The sequence below is a fragment of the Crocuta crocuta genome, unplaced genomic scaffold, assembly GCF_008692635.1.
Source record: "Crocuta crocuta isolate KB4526 unplaced genomic scaffold, BGI_CrCroc_1.0 scaffold80, whole genome shotgun sequence".
Taxonomy (NCBI): Eukaryota; Metazoa; Chordata; class Mammalia; order Carnivora; family Hyaenidae; genus Crocuta; species Crocuta crocuta.
The window spans coordinates 139,162-158,400 of NW_027527559.1; the positions used below are offsets into that span (position 1 = coordinate 139,162).

Consider the following 19,239-nt stretch of genomic DNA (forward strand, 5'->3'; position numbering starts at 1 on the left):
TCCGTGGAAGTCACCTAAATGACAGCGTTTGGAAGGACATATCTTTAGATTCCGAAATGATGTGCAAATCTCTGAATAACGACAACTCTGAGGACACTGCATGGATCGGGTAAAGTTCCACTGGTTGTGCCGCCTTCACGCTTCACAGCAGAAACTGACGGCTACTTGTGATGAGGCCAAAAAGAAGTTAAATACCACTGACCTTGTTAATGACCTTACCAGAGTGCCTTTAAAAGCACCCTCTCAAGTACTACTTACTGCAACACTGTGGGATACCATATTACGTGGGTCACTTTCATCATATCTAGATATGGAAGCATACGTTTTATTCTAAAAACGAAAGAGCCAAGCAAGTCCTTCTCCATACACGTGTCTCACTTTTGCTGTTTCATTCCCCCTTTCATAATCCAGTGAATTTTGTCAGATCTGTACCTTGCCAAAAGTTTGACGTCAGTATATAATTTTAAATGTCTGTATATAGAGGCAGACAAGACCTGTGTCTATCTCTAACTCTGTGGTTCTTAAGGAGAAGTGCTTTCCTTAAATACCTTTCTATTTCACACTGTAGACAGAATGCTACAGAAGCAGCTGTTTATCGAAGAAGTGACTTATTTGGTCCCCAAACCAGATAAGCTTCTACTGGGGTTCCGGGAGTGAATTTCTCCCCAGTCTTATTAAGTGTCTGCAACTTCAAAGAGGTGTTAAGAGAATTCTTTGGTTGTTCTGCTAAAGATATTCCGTGACGTGACACGGATCCTCAGACTCTCAAGGTGGGAAGGGGAGTCGGATGTCCCAGCACAGTCCCTCAGAGGCCTCCGAGGCTTTTGACTTCAGCAACGTGGGGATTTAGCCAATATCCTCCCATCTCTGGACCAGTTTTAATTGGTGTGAAATCTTTGTTGACCTGAAATCGACCTCTGTGTAGTTTCTTCAACCCAACCAGAGTTTGCTTAGTTTTCAATATCAGTTACATGGTTTCTTGAGCTCCACGTGGGTATTCTCAATATGCCTTGAAATTATGGATGTGTTGAAACCACAACACGAAAGGATCACAGAAACTGCTTAGCAAGTTTTCAACATTAACTGTATTTATGTTAAAAAGCTCTCTTTTGTTCTTTCCCCCATAAGAGCACTGGAGAGAATCAGAAGAGCTCAGCTCTAATTGCAGCTGTGGGACAGTGGGCAAGTCACTTAACGTCTCCCAATTTATAGTCTTCCACAGAACAGAATGACATCATGAGAGGGTGAGAAGGAGCGAGTGAAATAAACACAGCTCTCATGCTGCACTGTTACTATTATTGTCTCGCTTAAGAAACATCTGCTTTGTAATTTTTAGAGTTCCATCATTAAGCCAAACTTGAACATCAGCTCTTAAAAGTGAACAAACTAAAAAGAACATTAATTAGATGATATATTAACTGATATTTTGCCTTAAATGATATTATCATTGCTAGATCATTTAATAGAAAGCAACTTTTTTTTTAAAGCCTTTGCCCTTTGCTTTTTACCCTGGGAGACCACGGAGGCCAGCCCTTCTCGGATCCCCCTGACTTCTATTTACCTCCGCCTAGCCTCAGATAGAAGCCGAAAGGTTAGTGTGCTGACTTACGGCTCTGGATACTTGGTTCCATTCTAAATTTTCTATTTCTCATGCCTTTTTGGAAAAAAAAGTTGCATTTTGTGCTAAAGGCACTAGCAGTGTAGAGCAACCATACTTGCTGATACTGCTTTTGCGAAATTTTGTGGTCTTGGCTGCAAATACCTGAGGAGATAGGAGAACAGGGGCTGGGTATCTGATGAGAGCTTCTAGTTACTACCAGGATCCTGGCAGGTTGCATTTTAAAAAGTATGTTCAGAAGCTGTGTATCTGTCCGCCTCAAATAGGACACAACCTGGATTCTGTGAGAACAGAGGCCTTATGGGTAGTTCTTGATTGTCTACGCAATCTTCTGTATAGCGAAGCAACAGTGGAGAGGGGTCCATACACCCCTATTTTCTTGGGAAATAGAGAGCTGTTTGTGTCACATTTGTTTAACTGACTCAAATTTAATTCTTATTTTGGCTAAGTCCCAAAGACTGAACATGTAGAGAAAACAGATTGAATAACATTTCTGCAAAAAAGTATCCGTGTGTCAGTTTCTTATTCACTGAGTACCCCAGAAAAAAAAGTAAGCTAAATAAAACCTCATTTATTTCAACGTGATGTGATATGACTTTGCGTGGTTGGTGGTATTTAAAATGATATCTTTCTCCCACATCCTGGTATTATAAACTTTGAAAGGCAGTATTGACACTTAGGATTATTTTTATGCCTCTAGTTTTTCTTCATTGTGGAGTTGTGTGATACTAAAAGAAGATACGGAAATAGTTTCATAAGGTTTTTGAAAGTATATTTGGGCACCTGGGTGGCTCAGTCGGTTAAGCGTCCGACTTTTGGTTTCGGCTCACGTCATGATCTCATGGTTCTTTAGCTTTGAGCCCCACATCAGTCTCCGTGCTCCCAGCACGGGGCCTGCTTGGGATTTCTCTGTCTCTCTCTCCCTCTTCCCCTCCCCTGCTCACTCTCTCTGTCTCTCTCTCAAAATAAATAAACTTTAAAGCATGAAAAAAATAAAAAGTATACCTCATTCTGTGGATAAGTCTAAACAATGATTTTTTAGGTTTTCAGAGAGTATGTAATCCATCCATTTAAAATAAACTACTTTCATTCATCAAATAGATTTTTCTGATATTAAGGGGGGTAAACAATATGGACACAGTATTTCTAACTTCTGTTAGTATGAGTATTATTTACAAATATTCTTATAACGAATACAGTGTTGTTCCTGAGAAAGCCTAGGGCCAGGGCTAGGTGGTGTGCACAGTAAAATAGTGATTTTCTATTCAGGTGTGCCAGATGTGTATGGTGTTTGTAGCAAAGTTATCTCAAGTGGATGTTATTTCATTCTGAAAACAAGAATATAGGACTGAATTGGGGGAGGGGGACAAACATCAAAAGAAATGAGCTACAGTTTCTTATTCCTAGCTAAATTAAAACAGAAGACAATTCTAAACCAAGGTCTTTACTATTTTCCAGCTCATTCCAAATGACTGCTAAGCTACTTTATCTCCCCCTTCTTAAGTATGAATCGTAAAGCCATCCCATCTTGGCTGCTACTGTCTTCAGAAACCAAAGGAAGATACTAACATGTCAAGTTGTGGATGTCTGCTTTCCCATACGCTATGGGTGCATTTTCGTTTTTACGGAAAACCATTATTTACTGAAGATGTACTAAGTGGATGCTTATCATTAGTATAAAACTTCGTTAAAACAGCACTGTATGGAACTCTCCATTTAGGAGTACGTTACATCTCCACAATAAAGTGAGCTCTATTTCTGGTTTATTATAGGTATTCTGGAGTTGTATGGTCAATCGGATTACCATTTTCCCTGCAAGGTCCTGTGTGTGTGTGTGGCGCTGCATGTCTACGATGCTCTTTACAGGTCTCATTACTGTAAGCTCTCCCCTCTCTTCCACAGCCCCCCGCCCTCAGGTACGAGGGACTTGGGACAGGAAGGGCAGGAATGTACTACAGCACGGCCACAGTGCTCCCTTCTCTGCCTGGGAGCTGTGCTCTCCCTGAGAACTTCCATGGCCCCTGCCTGGGAGCTGTGCTCTCCCTGAGAACTTCCATGGCCCCTGCTCTGCGGCAGCCTCTGCGGACGTCTTGCACCCTGCCCTGCAGGAAGGTAAGCCTGGAGAAGAGAATCCTACACAAACAGCGCACGGAAAGCAAAAAACAGTAATAATGAAAAACAACTCTGTCACTTAATCTTGCTGCTGTCCTGAGAATAAATTAACAGCTGGTCCTACTCTGTAAACGTCAAGAGCATTTACTATCTACAGAACTCACGGTCCTACAGCCTGAGGTCTTACAGGAAGAACCAGTAATTGGACACATTTTCATTGACAACAGCGGACAGACAGGGCCAAAGGGTGGCTTTGTAGCTACGGGCAGAAGCTGCAGTGTGCACAGGAGAGACAAGTGTCACTCGGGCCATTTTTCTGCTGTGGGGCGTTTGTCCTGCGGCCTCGACCTGCAGTGCGGGCAGCAGGTCCGTGCACCGGGCCAGCCGACACGTGCCTCGGTACCGGGGACGCCCGAAGCTGCTCTCACGGTCTTCCCAGCTCCAGAATTCCTGCGTCCCGAAGTCTCCCTTCCCTCCCGTTCTCAACCCCAGTGCTTCTGTGTTGAAGGCTGTTTTGAATTGCTTTGACTACTTGGCCTCAGCCTCCTTACTAAGGTATCTTGGTTGGGCCTCTTTCTAGATCTTGGCATAGCCAATGCCCCCAGGTGGCGTGTCTTTTCTCCAGACCTGGGATTTTTAGCTTTGGCTCTGGAGACCCCACACGTGGGCTTCCAGCCAGTGGCCCAGAACGGGCCCAGAACGGGGCACCCTCATGCACTTGGTGGGTCTCTGTGTCCCCCTTTTAGCCTGAGTCCTAGCGCTGCCATTGTTTCTGGGAACCATTCTGTATAAAGACGTAATGTGGAACCTGTGTGGCTACGAGACACAAACCAAGAGGAAAACACTTAAATACGCCACTGCTTGTAATACTGTGAGAAATGATGTCCGGTCTCCGGTCTCTCCAGAGATCAGGCTGTGAACGCTTGAACTGTTGAGCCTCTCTTATGGCATTTTTATCTCGTTAACGGTCATCCTCTTTGAAGTGGTAGAAACTAAAATGGCCACAAATTACCCAAGTTCTGAGGCAAGTTACTAAAGTTTGGCTTCTAAGTGTAACGGGGAGTGGGAGTGCACAGCGAAACACTGAATTTAGAAACTTTGCAACGTGCTGTTACCTACTGCAGCCACAGCGAGGAACACAAAATGAACAACTTGAAAACCAGCTGGCAAATGCTCAGTTGGAACCCAGTGACCATCTGCTGAATGAACTGGCAAATACATGTAGGCAAATCATTATCACTGGCTGTTTTTAACAGTGGGAAGAATGGCAAAAATGTATAATGCCTGCTGAATCTTTAAGAAATGCAGACAAATGCGACATTTTTTCCCTTTTCCCCGGGCAGCTATAATTTGAATCATCTCTTAACTGTAGGCAAGAATCAAAAGTGTAGAATTTCAAATGACAGTGGAAAGTTTTGTTTCCTTCAGGACACTCCACCTAGAGAGGGAGGAAGGAGAGGGTCTACGGATCCTAAAGGGGATGATTTCTCTGGGTTGGGGGCATGCAGCACTGATAGGTTTACCGTGCATATCTTAGTAGGTGAGAGCAAAATACTTGGTCCTCACAATAAAAACCAGCATCTCGTAGCAAACTGGGTAAGTGATTACGCAGATCACAACCAGGGGTCTGTGTGCTCATACGTGTGTGTGTGTGTGTGTGTGCGCGCGTGATCTGTGTGTGTGCGTGTTCTAATCCCTGCTGCAACAGGCTGTGTTCCAAATCATGATGGGATCCCCCAAACTAAGCTACCTACAGCCTCTTTTAATATGACACCAAGAAAAATGAAGGTTATTCATAAACAGAAACATCTCCTTCCGTAATAGTTAAAATTAAAAAACAAAACCGTCTATCAATCTGCTGCAACTCATTTCTGGAAAACAAGTGAAAAGTTTATTCACTCAAGGCCGAGTGCTGCTCTCAGCTCTAACTTCCTGTACTTTTAAGGTTTTCTAATGTCCACATTAAGTGCTAATGGTTGACTTGCTACTAACACCAAAAACAGACATCAACTTTATTTTCACGCACAACATCCTGTAAGCCCCTTGTTTCTAAAGCTTCTAAGTCGACTTGACCTGATGAATAAACACGTATCATCAATCTTACATAAGAAAGTGGTTCCTTAGGGATAACAGCTGTCTTACGCGTGGATTTGAATACGAAATTTAATACATCTGCCCTAAAGAACCCTCCAAAGTGGAAGAAACAATCTGGCCTACAGAGAACTCTACCAGCCCTGATACAGAGCCCGACTTGGGCCCACTGGCGGGGAGGCTGGTGAGGGTGTTAAATACTGAAAGGAAAAGTCCAGAGAACGGTGCTGTTCTTAGCTCTTGCCCCCGCCTCTGCCCGCCCGGCGCCTCGCTTCACAGCCTGTGCTCCCGTTGCCATGGGTTCCCGCGATCGGACGTCAGCAAGTCCAACCGAGCCTCCTGGTTTTCCAGGTTTCGATTACTGATCAAGTTCTTTGGAACTGCTTTCTTTGGAAACTGGGGGTGGGGGCGGGGGTGACAGAGCATTTATCTTATTTTGGACATAATTTTGCCAACATTTTTATGGAAGGTAGAATTTGAATGAGAATTATCAATGCTGAATAATAAAAGATAGGAGACTAAGGTTTTTGTTTTTGTTTTTTGTTTTTTTACCTTGGCTTCAAACATCAGGGTCAAGTATGTAACTTCTTCCAGAGGCCAGGGGCAGTCTTCAGATATGATTCATTGCTGCGCTCCCTAGAGGTGCTCACAGATACTAGATACCATGCGTATCTTTAGAAGGGGTATTCTCATGTGACAGCTCTTTAGTAGCCAGTAAATCGGCATTAACTAAGTTAAGATTTGCTCTTAATAACATTTATCAGTTTTACTTACTGCACAGTAAAGTCGAGAGTACAGCAACTAGTGTAATACAGATACAATCATAAAGACAGTATTTTGGTAGTAAAGTTTGTAACTTTACTATGCAATAAATAAAAAGGATGCAGGTATCTGCTGTACGGTAAAGCTGATCGTATTGATGGTAAAGTCAAAGTAAACACACTACCTCTTTCATCTAAACTCTAGATTCCACTGCAGTGCTGCCCAGAGCGTGTCTTTTAAGACAACCTTTAAAAATTTCTCAGCCAGAGAATTTCACAATTGTTTTCGGTTGCCAAAGGTACTGGAGAGGGAATGAGAAGGAAGACCAGGATGTTGATAGTAGTGTAAGTATCACTGTTCATGTGAAAAGAAGACTCAAGAGAAGTTATCAGGGGGTGGGATGGGGGTGGGGGTGGATGGCCGGTAAGATACAAGAGGAGGTTTTAGCCTCTTCTCTCACAATGAGAACTGAAAGTCTTCTTTAGAAGATGACTTTGGAAAATAAATACTATGCCAATAAGATTTAGGTTCTTCCACTGGTCGGTATTTCTACTTCATAGGCGCACTCACTGCAACTGCTTCCTTTTATTACAGTAGGATCTACAGATGCCACGTTCAACAGCGTCAGTAACCCTAGCAGCCTCCTAGGACCTACAACTCGACGAATCTGTGTCTAAGTCCAATAATCCCAACAATCTCTGGGCATAGCTACTGGCCTTCTGTAACGGAAAGCTATCTATAAAGCTAGTAAACAGAGTCTGAAGTAAAGTGTCTCTGAACAAAGAGGAGCTCGGCGTGTTATTCTCTAGCGTCACGATGGGCGCTGCTCGTCCCTGTTGAAGTTATTTTCTGTCCCAGTCATAGAAGCAGTCTCTGTAAGGATCCCGACTGCATCTGTTGTAAAGTCTACTTTAAAGATCCAATTCTTAGCTTTCCATCCTGATTCTATACGACACTCTTCCTCTTTTCTGTGACATTTATTCTGAGGTATTGGGACCAAACAGGAGGTGTGGAAATGTGAGACTCCCAACATAAGACTGCCAGCCGTCTGCCTGCGTTCTGCGGACACAGAAGGCTACAGTTTTCCTGTTCTTAAAGTCTCACATTGCCCAACGAATCAAAACAGCTGAGTTTGTGAAAGTCGTAACTAATGATAATGAAACAGACAAGTCTCACTATATCGAGAAGTATTAACCTAAAGACTTAGTGAAAAAAAAAAGATAGAACCATCGGAAAACAGTCTCTACTGAACAAATAAGGAAGAAAGTTTTTGAAGACACTCTCAAAACAGGTGTGCCTTCTGGATCCTGCTGTGATACATTCAGAGTTTTTGGATTTGCTTCTACAAACTACATCTTTCAAGCAGAGGGTGACTATTAGGCCATCTCTATATTAGTTTGCCTCTGTTCAAACAGAAGGATCCTAATGGGATAAGAATGAGAATTTAAGACTAATGAACCCCTCTCTCTCCCCCTCCCCACCATGTAGCGGGGCTGGGGGTGGGGAAGTGAGGAGGTAGGGGTAAGGTGCACGCTGCTTAGCCCTCAGTGCCCTTCCAGTGTTTGCCAAGACAGGAGAGAACGCCCGTGGTTTTGGCATGCAGGGGCCAGCTTGCTCAGGAAATTGTGGCGGGGACAAAACAAAGCGCATAAAGAAACTCTCCATCCAGGAAGCGGGGTCTAACAATTGACTCATTAACAAGATCCAGGGAAGGACAGGAAAGGAGGGGGAAGCCAAGAGCTGATGATTATACAGTTCCAGACAGATGAAGCCCTTGAGCTCGTCCCCAGACAATCCCCGTAGTGTGGATTTGACAAAGTGGCACATTTAAGAGGGAACTCTCTCTTGCCATCAATGGGAGTCAGACGCACCCGTATCTGAGGGCCAAATGCAGTCCCTGGAACTTGACTTTATCAGGAGACACAAGACAGAGGACAAGGCAGCTACACCCACAGAGAATTAATTAAGAAAAAGCGACACCCAGTGAATGTAATCAGTCGTCTGAACACTGATGTACGCCTCAGCCACCAGTGCCGTCTCCCCTTCTATTCCTTGTACATTAGTTACACTAAGGTGCTCTGAGAGCTACCACTTCAGTAGAGATTAATTTGCTATTTGGCTTCCCTGCTGTTACCTATTTCTCACATTGCAACATACAAAATATACCCTCCAAGACCGAACGCCCTGTTGCCTCTTTAAGTTTCTGAGTGGTTGAAATATTCTGGGATAGAATTTGATCATGGGTAATTTATTTGTTTGGCTTTCTCCCTAAACATTTCTCCGGTTTCAGGAGAGAGGGATGTTCAAATGAGCCTGACTTCAGAATTGCCAAAGTCCACACCCAAATCTGTCTCCGGCTAGTTTCTCTTCTCTCTGCTTTGAGACCTGTCCCTTGGACACACTGTAAAAGCCCTCGCTAATCATCACAGTGCTGCTTGCAAACACAAAATACTGGTTAATACAACCTTCCCAGGACTGGTATTTGTTTCCTTGTTCTGTTTTACCCCCACCCCCCCACCCAAGACACACATNTCAGTGAAAACAATCATGTAATTTTTATATTGTTTTCATTCCTACTGGGCTCAGGTCTCATTATTTTTGTGTTTCAAAGGCTTACCAGAGACATCCTTTCTCAACATCAGGTTCGTGGTTAAGTCCTTTAGCAAAGATTCTGACTTCTTCTTGAATCTGTGCTTTGTACGAATCCCTCCTAAGCAGCACTGAGACCAGAGTAATCGGTCAGTTGTCACTTCGGACTCGGGCTTTGCTCTAGCCCCAACGATTCAACAGCAGCCTTTATCGCTTAAGGAAAAGAGGGAATTGTGCCTCCGGGGCATAAACACGTGAATCCTCTACGTCCAGGACCAAAAGGGCACAGAGGGCAGATCTTACCAACGTCTCCTTCACAAGGAGCCTCATCTTTAACACGTGTGGGTTAACACCATAGCCATTAACCCACACGGGTGATGCCTTGATCATGAATCACAGTGCAGGGGCCTCTGGGGGAATTCTAGACGGTCATCGGGTCTGATTTTATGGATCTTACTTAAGCCATACTCCCTCGGCAACGGGCGGGAGTGAGACTGGAGTAAGCACCACAGTGTCAGAGCCTAGTCTCCCCGCGGATGGTGACTGCATCTGTTAACAGTTGTGGCTACCGAGTTAGCACCCATACACCCTCACGGGAATCTAAAAGAGAATGATGCCGTAATAAATGAAACAGTGAAATGGAAAATAAAAAAAAGTGGTTTGTGTTAGGAAGAGGCTGTTTTTTTCCTTACTCAGCAACTAGTGGGCAGGCAGGGTTTGGAAAAATAATGAGAAAATGGAGAATTATTAACTGACAAAATGAGAGCGCAGATTTTAGTGACCCAACAAAGCTGATGAGACACAGAAGTGCGGCCACCCACGTTTTCGGCCCACTGGAGGCAGCTAGTGTTCAACCAGTTTGGTTTTTATATGGCCTTAAAAGATGTCCCTGTCAACCATGATTCATTATTCCAAAAGTAAAAAAAAATTTACCTGACTGTTGATCAAAAGATATGGAATGGAGGAAAAGCAAACGGACGGACATACCACGTTCACACACAAAACCACACGATCTGCCGGGGACATCAGGGAGGGTGGAATACTATAACAACACGTGCTCTATTGTTATACTATTCCACCCACCTTAATGAGGAGCCCTTGGGCGTGGCTACGCCATAGCCTTTCGAATCCAGATTTCCTCCCACTTTCATTGTGTCACACGGCTTTCGCTGCTCAATGTACTCGTTCATAGTGGACTCCAGGAGGAAGGCGAATTTGCCCTTGGATTTGCGGACACGAGCTACTCCCTCAGCTGTGGTCCTGGTGAACACTGACGGCTCTGCCGATCGCATGTAGGTCCACATCTTTTCATACACTGCTATTTTTGATCTCTGGAGGAAATTAAAATAAAATTAAATACAGGAAAGAAGGGAACAACACGTTAATGTGGAGGAACGCAGACAGGGAGAAAGCCCTTCTAAGTACCTTTCTTTCCCTTCTCCTGTAACTCCAACCTCGGCCTCCTGGCACTTTCTTCTCCAGCGAACAAACTGCCTGTTACACCTACTTTAAGAAATCACTGAAGAGGCAGACATTGAGAAGTGAAACCTGCAGAGGCAGGGCCCGCCTGTCATACACAATTACCCTCCTCAAGCGATTAAAGAACAATGCACTATTATTTTTATTTTTAAATGTAGAAAACCATAAAGAGAGTTAAACATTTAAAATCATATTTCCTATCACATGGTAAACCTGAAAAGGGCCAGATTAGACCTGAGGTCGGCTCTGTAAAATTCCTTTTAATCCTGCACTTGAACTGTAGCAGGTAAGGAGTGTTATTATATTGTCAGTTTTGTCTTTTCTCATGCTTCCGAGTAGTAAACGTGAAGCACTCGAAGCCGAATAGGAAGAGGGCTCTGGGCCAAGTCAGCAGCGGAGGGGCTACAGGAAGAGAGGGCACAGCAGTGTGCATAAACCAACGGCCACGGCACGGGGGTCAAACTCTAGGTCCACCAAACAGTTTCAGACTTTTTCTAAGAGAATCTCCAAGTAGAACATACATGACACTTAAAGAGAAGTGATTCCTTCTCTCTCTGTAGGTACAAACCTCGAGTTAGAAATATCATGAGGATGAAAAGTACCACACAGGGATACAGAACATGTCTGCAGACGGATGTCGAGTCCACTTGTTACGATGAGTACTGAGTAATGAACGGAATTGCTGAGCCAATATATTGTACACCAGAAACTAATATAACATTGTATGTCAACGATACTTCCAAAAATAAAAATAAATTTCAAGTAAAAAGTCAGAAAAACTGAAAAATAAAGAAAGTGATTCCTGGTTTCCTATTATATATTTTGGGGAGTTAGTCTTTCTAATACCCTGACTTTAGCCAAGAAGTTTACTTTTGTCCATTTGGGCTCCATCTAAATTTCTCTACTACTTAATTCACCTAAATCCTTGTGCTGGCATCTGCATTCATGCTAGATCTTTATCCATATAGACATTTCAAATGTGAAAATTTCCCCGCATGAACTCAAACGTCCCCAAGGGATATATTTAATGAGTCAGAAAAACCTGCTTTTTGTTTGATGTTTGAAAATATAATGATACTTAGAGTTTTCTGGTACAAGTGTTTGTTCAATAACAAGGTGCTGAAATTTTGTATCTGGATCCAAATAAAAATTAATGGAGACTTCATTCAGACTGAAGTCTGAGCATGAGAGCAAATCCTGATTACCTTGTATATTCATTTTACGTTGACCTTCCTTTATCAGAACATAGACTCTAATAAATAAATAACAGATCCTCAGTTATCAAATATCCTGAAGAGCAAACTTAAGACATGTTTTTGGAGCAAAATCATATGATTCAGGTCGACAGAGAAAAATAGTGATAAAAGTTGGATTTAAAGTTTTGGTTTTAGGGGCACCTGGGTGGCCCAGTTACTTGAGCGTCTGACTTCGACTTAGGTCACGATCTCACGGTTCGTGGGTTCGAGCCCTGCGTGGGGCTCTGTGCTGACAGTTCAGAGCCTGGAGCCCATCTTCAGATTCTGTGTCTCCCTCTTTCTCTGACCCTCCCCTGCTCACGCTGTTTTAAAGGAATAAAGTATCTTTAGGCCACTGATATTTTTTAGAAGTCCACTTGGCTAATATTCATGTGAGGAAAATTACTGCTGCATTTGTTTAAATATATTGAATTACATATACCTTAAGCGCAAAGGAAGTGAAATTTATTTCTTTCAAATCCAGAAGAAAGAGGAGTCCATAGTGCGGTTGAGCCAAACTTAGCAGACTGTATGTACAACAGACTGTAAAAATCCAGCAACCCGCTGGAAAATTAGACGAATAATGAAGCAACTCTTTTTGGGGAAAAAATTATACTGTTTGTCACTCTGTCAATGTTTACAAATTCTGATTCAGATTTAAAGGCACGTGGCATAGATAAGATCACATCCACACGGTGAAGGGGCTGCTGGGGCATTCAAGAAGGGAAAGACGGAAAGAATATCCCCATGCCTTATCTGTGACCGCAGGAGGTGTCTGCTACGGAGTGAGGGCAAGCAAACCTTTATAAATTGATGAGACAGGCTGAAAGGGAATTTCTGCAGACCCAGCGAACTCATAAACACAGTGATAATGGGATTTTAAGTCCCTAAAACCTTCAACTGTAACATCTTCTTAAAGATGAGGTTTGGAGGGTGAATATGCTCAAGGTAACAAGGAAAGATAATATAAAAGTCATTTTTTGCTTGAGATTAGAAAAATAATCTCAGAATTATTTGTTTTTTTTTTGAAGCTCAATGAATAGGAGGCTCACTGATTTAAAGCACTATTTTACTAGTTAAAGTAATTCTTGGAGTTTTAAAAGTGTGCTGTCTTTTTCGTTTCTCAAAAAGTAAGTATTCTGCCATTCCTGTTTATTTAAGAGAAGATATGTGCACACGTCATGCGTTCTAGTCAGTATTTACATTGCTGTCAGGTGAACTATTTCCCGCTTCTAGACGCTTATGCAGCAAGGCTGATGTTCACAAGCTCTGATATTCTTAGAAGCCCTGAGGTAGCAATCCACCCCATTTACGCTTTCGTGGTTTCCCTGAGGACTCAAACAGCCACAGTGGGAAGTCTGCACGGAAATAAAAAAGCCTCGTGTGGGAATCAGGTGCGTGATAATGTCTCAGTACCTAGCGAGCAAGGCTGTCAGTAAGTGACAAACGCGAGCTCTGTTTAAACGCCTGTACGTTCATGCTGAACAAGGTGCGCGGACACGAAACGCACTACCAGGCTCCGTAACGGGGCGCACCCAGGGCGACAGGTGAGCCCCGACGTGCTTCTCCCCCGCGGCCCGGCTCCTCCTCCAGCTGATTGTAACTGCAACCTGCTCTGCAGCCCCGAGCATAGTCACCGCCCCTGGCAGTTCTGCGGGGCGGATGGATGTACCATTACTGGGTTCCCGTGAGGAAACATTTTTGACAAGTACGAAAATACCCTTCACAGTCTGTCTCCTCAACCCGTCACACAAAATGGTTTATTTAAACCGGGTCATCATCTGTGGGAGAGGAGGGAGAACACAGGGTAGGAAATGAATTTGATTTTTATCAGAGAACCCAAGTTTATGCATTCCTGAAAGTGTGCGGCCAGGGAATTACTTTCTCTTCTTCCATTAGGATTCAGACTGTTCTGCAACAATAAATACCTATGTTCTAAAAAAAACTTCAGTTTTGAAGCTGAAGTGGGGTGGGAGAGAGAGGAAACGGGGCACGGTGACTGCGTAGCCCGTGTGACGGGCTCTGTAAATCCCGGCAAACAGCTTCCTATAGTCCTGTGCTTCTTATCAACATATTCCCTTATCTACCTCACCAGTTTTCAGAATTTGGGACACTTTCAAAAATTCTATAAAGATTAGAAATAAACATTTCCACTGTGCTTGATGTCAGAGAGCTTTACGGTGAGTTACTTTTGAAAAATTTTCAGGGAATCAACATGACATTTCTTTCTCCCTTTATCGCTCAAGGCAGGGTAATGAGCCTGCAAATATGTGCCTTATTTCCATGAAAATCAGTCACCATTTTTTCAGGAAAATGCAAGTGATAGCACAAACTTGTACTGTATTTTGATGATTATGCGTAATGGTTCCTGGGCAGTTACTGAATTTTACCGACTTACTCTTGGTGGAAGCAGTTACAAAAGAGATTTCCAGCAAGGTACTTAAATTATGATAAAATGTGTTAGAGTGGTATGTTTCTATGAGTGAATTTTAAAGACTGGGATGTACTCAGTAAATTTAAAAAATTTGCTTAGTTAAGTGTATCCATAGAACAATGTTAATGAAATCTATTGTTATGACTATTATTTACAGTTTTAGAAAAATCTACAAATACTTTATCATTAACATAAAATTTTCATTATATCTTTAGCAATGCTCCAAATTGTTGACAAAGACATTGTTCATTGCCTGGTTTCTTTTTTAAACACCGCNAATTTAGTATTATATAAAAATCTGTAGTATATAAGGATAACACAATCAGATCTTTAAAAAAAAGAGAGTTCTCTTACCGAACCCCAAGTACATGAAAGTTGAGACTGCCTTAAGGAATAGGACATTTTGTTGCTTTTAATTTTCATGCTGAGTGGGAAAATGATAAGCATATACATTTAAAATGACAATGCAATCTTCCCAGTACTATATATGTAAGCAGGAGCTTACTTTAAATAAAAGGCTATCATTATTCTTACATAAAACCTTAGAAAACAAGGAAACCTATCCTGAAATTGAAATTAAACATAAAATGTCCTCATTACTCTTAGGAAAATACTTGAGAAAATGTCACTCTGACTACCTTTAATGATTTAGTTCTGAAGTCACAAAATGAATTCTCACCTCTGACCAGACATTACCAAGTACATATCTCTGGATTTTAGTAGAAGCCGAGTAAGAGAGTTTCACTATCAAAAATTCATCCTCACAATGGAACAAACAACTAAAAATACAGACACAACCCCCCCCCAATACCTGCCAAACAAAAGGGGTCACATCCATACGTAAATTTCTATCAGTTTGAACAATTTTATCTGCAAAGCAGAGAAATCAGCACATACCAAGTCCTACAAAGATGTCCACAACATAACAGTTCTCTTACCATTATCTTGTGAGGAAGCAAATATATTGCTTTGAAATCCACTGTTACAGAATATAGACTACATATACCTCATAGAAGGTAGTATAACTTGCAGTTTAGGGTTTCAAAGGCAGCATGTTAAATGTATTCTTAAAAAAAATTAAAAAATCTTGCTTTCATTTTTATGCTCTTAACCCCAAAACATACATATATTCAATCTTCCCAGATGCAGAATCATCATAGCATTATCAACATTGGAATAATAATCAACATTTGGATAAGTTACATTCTAAAGTTGTTTAAATTACCTTTTTGTTGTTACTTTTCCTTTGGTCTTTCTTGCAATGTGAATAAATCGATTAGCTTTTGCAAATTAAAGTGAGTATAAAATCCAAGTAGAAGTACTAGCATTAAACATAGCGGTTATTATTGTACGTATAAAACCTACAATAGCTAGAGCCCATAAAATGATTGTTGGCAAAAATGGCCGGAACTTCAAAATTAGGAACCCTTCACAGTTAGTTTTCCCCTTAACTTACTCTGAAGAATTCTTTTGTTGACCCTGAATCCAATGTTCCATAGGCAATTTCTGTTTGCTTGGCCAGGTCTTCTGCACTTTCTATGGGGGAGACCATTCGCTCCACCGTCAGGAAAGCAGCGAGGTTAGCGGTGTAAGACGATATAATGATGAGTGTAAAGAACCACCAGACACCTCCGACAATCCGACCTGAGAGGGATCTGAACATGGACAAGATAATGCACATTTTCCTTTCTCTAACCAACAGAGAGAAAAAAGAAATGCCATCGATTCACAATGTATGTTGAAAACAACAACTGCAAATATTGTTTTATTTTCTGTCTACTCAAGAATGATTTTAGCCTTCTGTATAATCTGATGCCCTTGACGGTATACTGAATCTATAAGTTCCACTGACAATATGGAAAACGTTTCCTTTTTATTGTTTAGTTGGCAGAAATGTGGGACTTAATGAGTTTCCTTCAGGTATAGAAAAGGAATATGCACTTAAATTTGTTGATGCCTCCTCTCTTTACATTTTAGTGTCCCTGGAATTGGGATGAGGCCTGTTGGCCATGAGATACAACACAGTCATGTGGTACCGGTGGCAGCAACACACCTTAACATGGGAGAGGTCTTAGATTTGACACAAGCGGGTCAGGGCCCTTATGAGAAAACCTGTGATTACCTTCAGTCAGAGCCCTGCCAGGGTGGGTGGGGCATGTGCCAAAGTGGCCCCTGCCACAGGCTGGGCCACTGATGACTCAGCCTGCTCTCCGAGGGGCCGCAGTTTTAGTTTTTCTGATCATCTCACTTCTGAACATTTCTGATCTGAGTGGAGGCTGGGCTATGTCCTAAGGTATCGTTACACACCTGTGTAAAAAAGTCCCCCCTGCCACTGCCGACACGGGACCAGAGCATGTGTCTTGTCCAGGGGCAGCATGATGGCATTAAAACCTGAAGCCAACCTTCCAGAAAAGAAGTTCTTTCCTCATCCTTCCTCTGGTATCAGACATGTGTGGGTGATGGAGACACGGAGGAAGAGTGAGGATGGGAATAAAAAATCCAGGGCGTTTTCATAGTTGATAGCATTCACTGGGACCATCAAACTACTAAAATTCCTGGGACAAATTGTTTATAAACAACTTTTTAGTTTAAGAAACAAATTTTCATATTTTCTGTGACATTACTTAATCATAATTATATTAGTAGCACTTGTTGGCTTTAATTTGGCATTTGCTTAATCCTGGTTTTCAAAACCATTATTTGATTTACTTTGCTTTCTTTTCATTTAACTAATTCAGAGTTATGGACTCAGATTCCTATGTTATTGGAATTAGAACACATTTATAGTTTTCCTAGGTCTTAAGGAATACAAACTGCATTCTGGTTAAAATGTCTCTTTTTGGGAAAGCATATATTTCTTTAAAAAAATCTATACATTTGCGATGGTGATATAAGTCACTACTTAAGTTCATTTCTTAGCTTCTTCTACTTTCTGCTATTTTTTCTACAGAAGAAATTTGGTATTTTTCTCATAATGGGAGATTGGCTGCATTTTTGGCAAACATAACTGAAAATGTCTTAGTGACATCCAAAGGAAGTGAGCCATGACTCCAGAGATATTGAAAAAGTCTCTATTAAACTAACACAGTACATTGCTGAACTTTGCCCACGGCTTAGTTTGTGTATTGTTATGCAGAACAATATATACCTGCTACCCACTACACTGACTCAGGTTTTAGGTAACTCTACGGCAGAAATCTCCTGCAAATCAAGTTCAAAATTAATTAAAAAACAACAACAACAGCAGCAAGAGTAACAAAACAATTTGATTTTGAAAAGGAGACAAAATGGAAATGAATTCCCATTCTTCCAGTTGAGATTTTCATCTCCATCTGTCTCACCACAGAAGGAAAAATTAACACTGAACTGCTCTGGGAGAGTTCTGACGGGTAGCGTACGTTACTTTTCCAGTGGGAAGGTTCATCTTGGTGAGGTGTCCACATTTGGTGCCAAGTTGGGGAAACTAGCCATGAATGTACTTAGGTTAATTTGGGAAATGCCAAGTTTTTTTTCCCTGCGTTTCAAGTAATGTTCTGCCTCCGGGAAAAGAACATGGAGGAGATGTTCTACACAACACAGAGAATCACCGGGAACCGGTGAAGAACTGATGTTTTCAGACTAACCTGGGTGAAATGTCACATCCTTGCTGCATAAAGGCACCCAGGGAGAACCAGAGGCTGTTAAAGATGCCAAACTCATTGGGAGGCTGGTCGCTGGGTCCTTCCTTCCCGTCCTCTGGCTCTTCTGTGTGCCACTCGTAGGGACTGAACCTGCTAACTAGGAATAAGACCACGCTGACACCAATGTAGGCAAAGACTATGCACATCCAGATCTCATAGGCCAGAGGGTCCAAGAAGGAAAACACTCCTGGTTTGGATTTCTGAGGCTTTTTGATCATGATAGATATGCCCAAACTCATGAAGGGCTTAGAGAAGTCAATGACCTCCTCTCGGACCAAAGTGATTGTCAGAGGGGCGATTGCAATCTCTGCTTTCTATAAGAGAAAAGACACATGAAAACACACAGGTTAATGCATTTCAAGAAGCGGTGAGCATTGGATCGATCCACTCAAAACTCAAGTTAGTGCATCCACTCTACACTTTGAGGGGGGACACCAGCAACCGAATATGGACAGCGACACATACAGAGATGGGCAGTAGACTGCTTTCATACGAGAGCATACCATTTCAACTGCACAAAATACTCTTATTGATGCTAGTAATTAGAGACGAGAAAGACACAGTGGGCATAGGTAACAATCACTTGGACTCAAAATAACTGTATTCGTCTTTAAGGACGTGGGCTGGGGCAGAGGGGGGCCTTAACTGCCGTTCCATACGGCCGAACTTCTGAATTTCGTGGCCAGAATTGGTATGTTACAGCCTTTTCTGTTTCCACTGGAATGGCGCCACGGACTCATCACTTGGCCATGCCTTCGTGTTATGAATGGCAAATTTCAAACAGTCCCCTTTTATCCCTTTCCAGTTGTGACAAACCTATCACACAGTGTTTCTAGGACAGAAGAAACCCGTTGTTTGATGACATTTTCCAATCCAGCGCACACACAAAAATCTGGAAATTGGCATTTATTTCTTCCTATTCGCATACTATGATTTTTCCTACTTCCAATTTCTAACACTGTTTTGGAAACCAGTAGATTCAATTCTCAGATATTAGGATCATTAAGACACCAGCTTCCATTTTTGTTCTGTGACTTTGAGCAATTTTTCTGAGTCCGTTTTCCATATCTCTACAACGAGGACACTTTTCTGTTTGCCTCACTGCATTATTGTGATTATCCATTAAAACATCAATAAAATACTAGTGACCACTTATTGAAGGATTAGGTAACTGACACCAAACTAAATATTTTAAAGGGCCTCTCACTGAACACTCATGATAATCCTGCTATCACTGTT

General features: G+C 42.1%; 1 protein-coding gene across 2 annotated transcripts in view; it reads right to left on the minus strand.

The window, feature by feature from the left end:
* Window positions 1–19,239, minus strand: part of GRIA4 (glutamate ionotropic receptor AMPA type subunit 4) — a 378,264-nt gene that overhangs the window by 26,542 nt on the left and 332,483 nt on the right. For both annotated transcript variants that reach the window (XM_077769614.1, XM_077769622.1), the window contains exons 11-13: window positions 17,944–18,314; window positions 15,777–15,975; window positions 10,256–10,503 (exon numbers count right to left, since the gene is read on the minus strand). In XM_077769614.1, coding sequence (XP_077625740.1) covers window positions 10,256–10,503; window positions 15,777–15,975; window positions 17,944–18,314 — 818 coding nt within the window. The remainder of the gene's footprint in view (window positions 1–10,255; window positions 10,504–15,776; window positions 15,976–17,943; window positions 18,315–19,239) is intronic.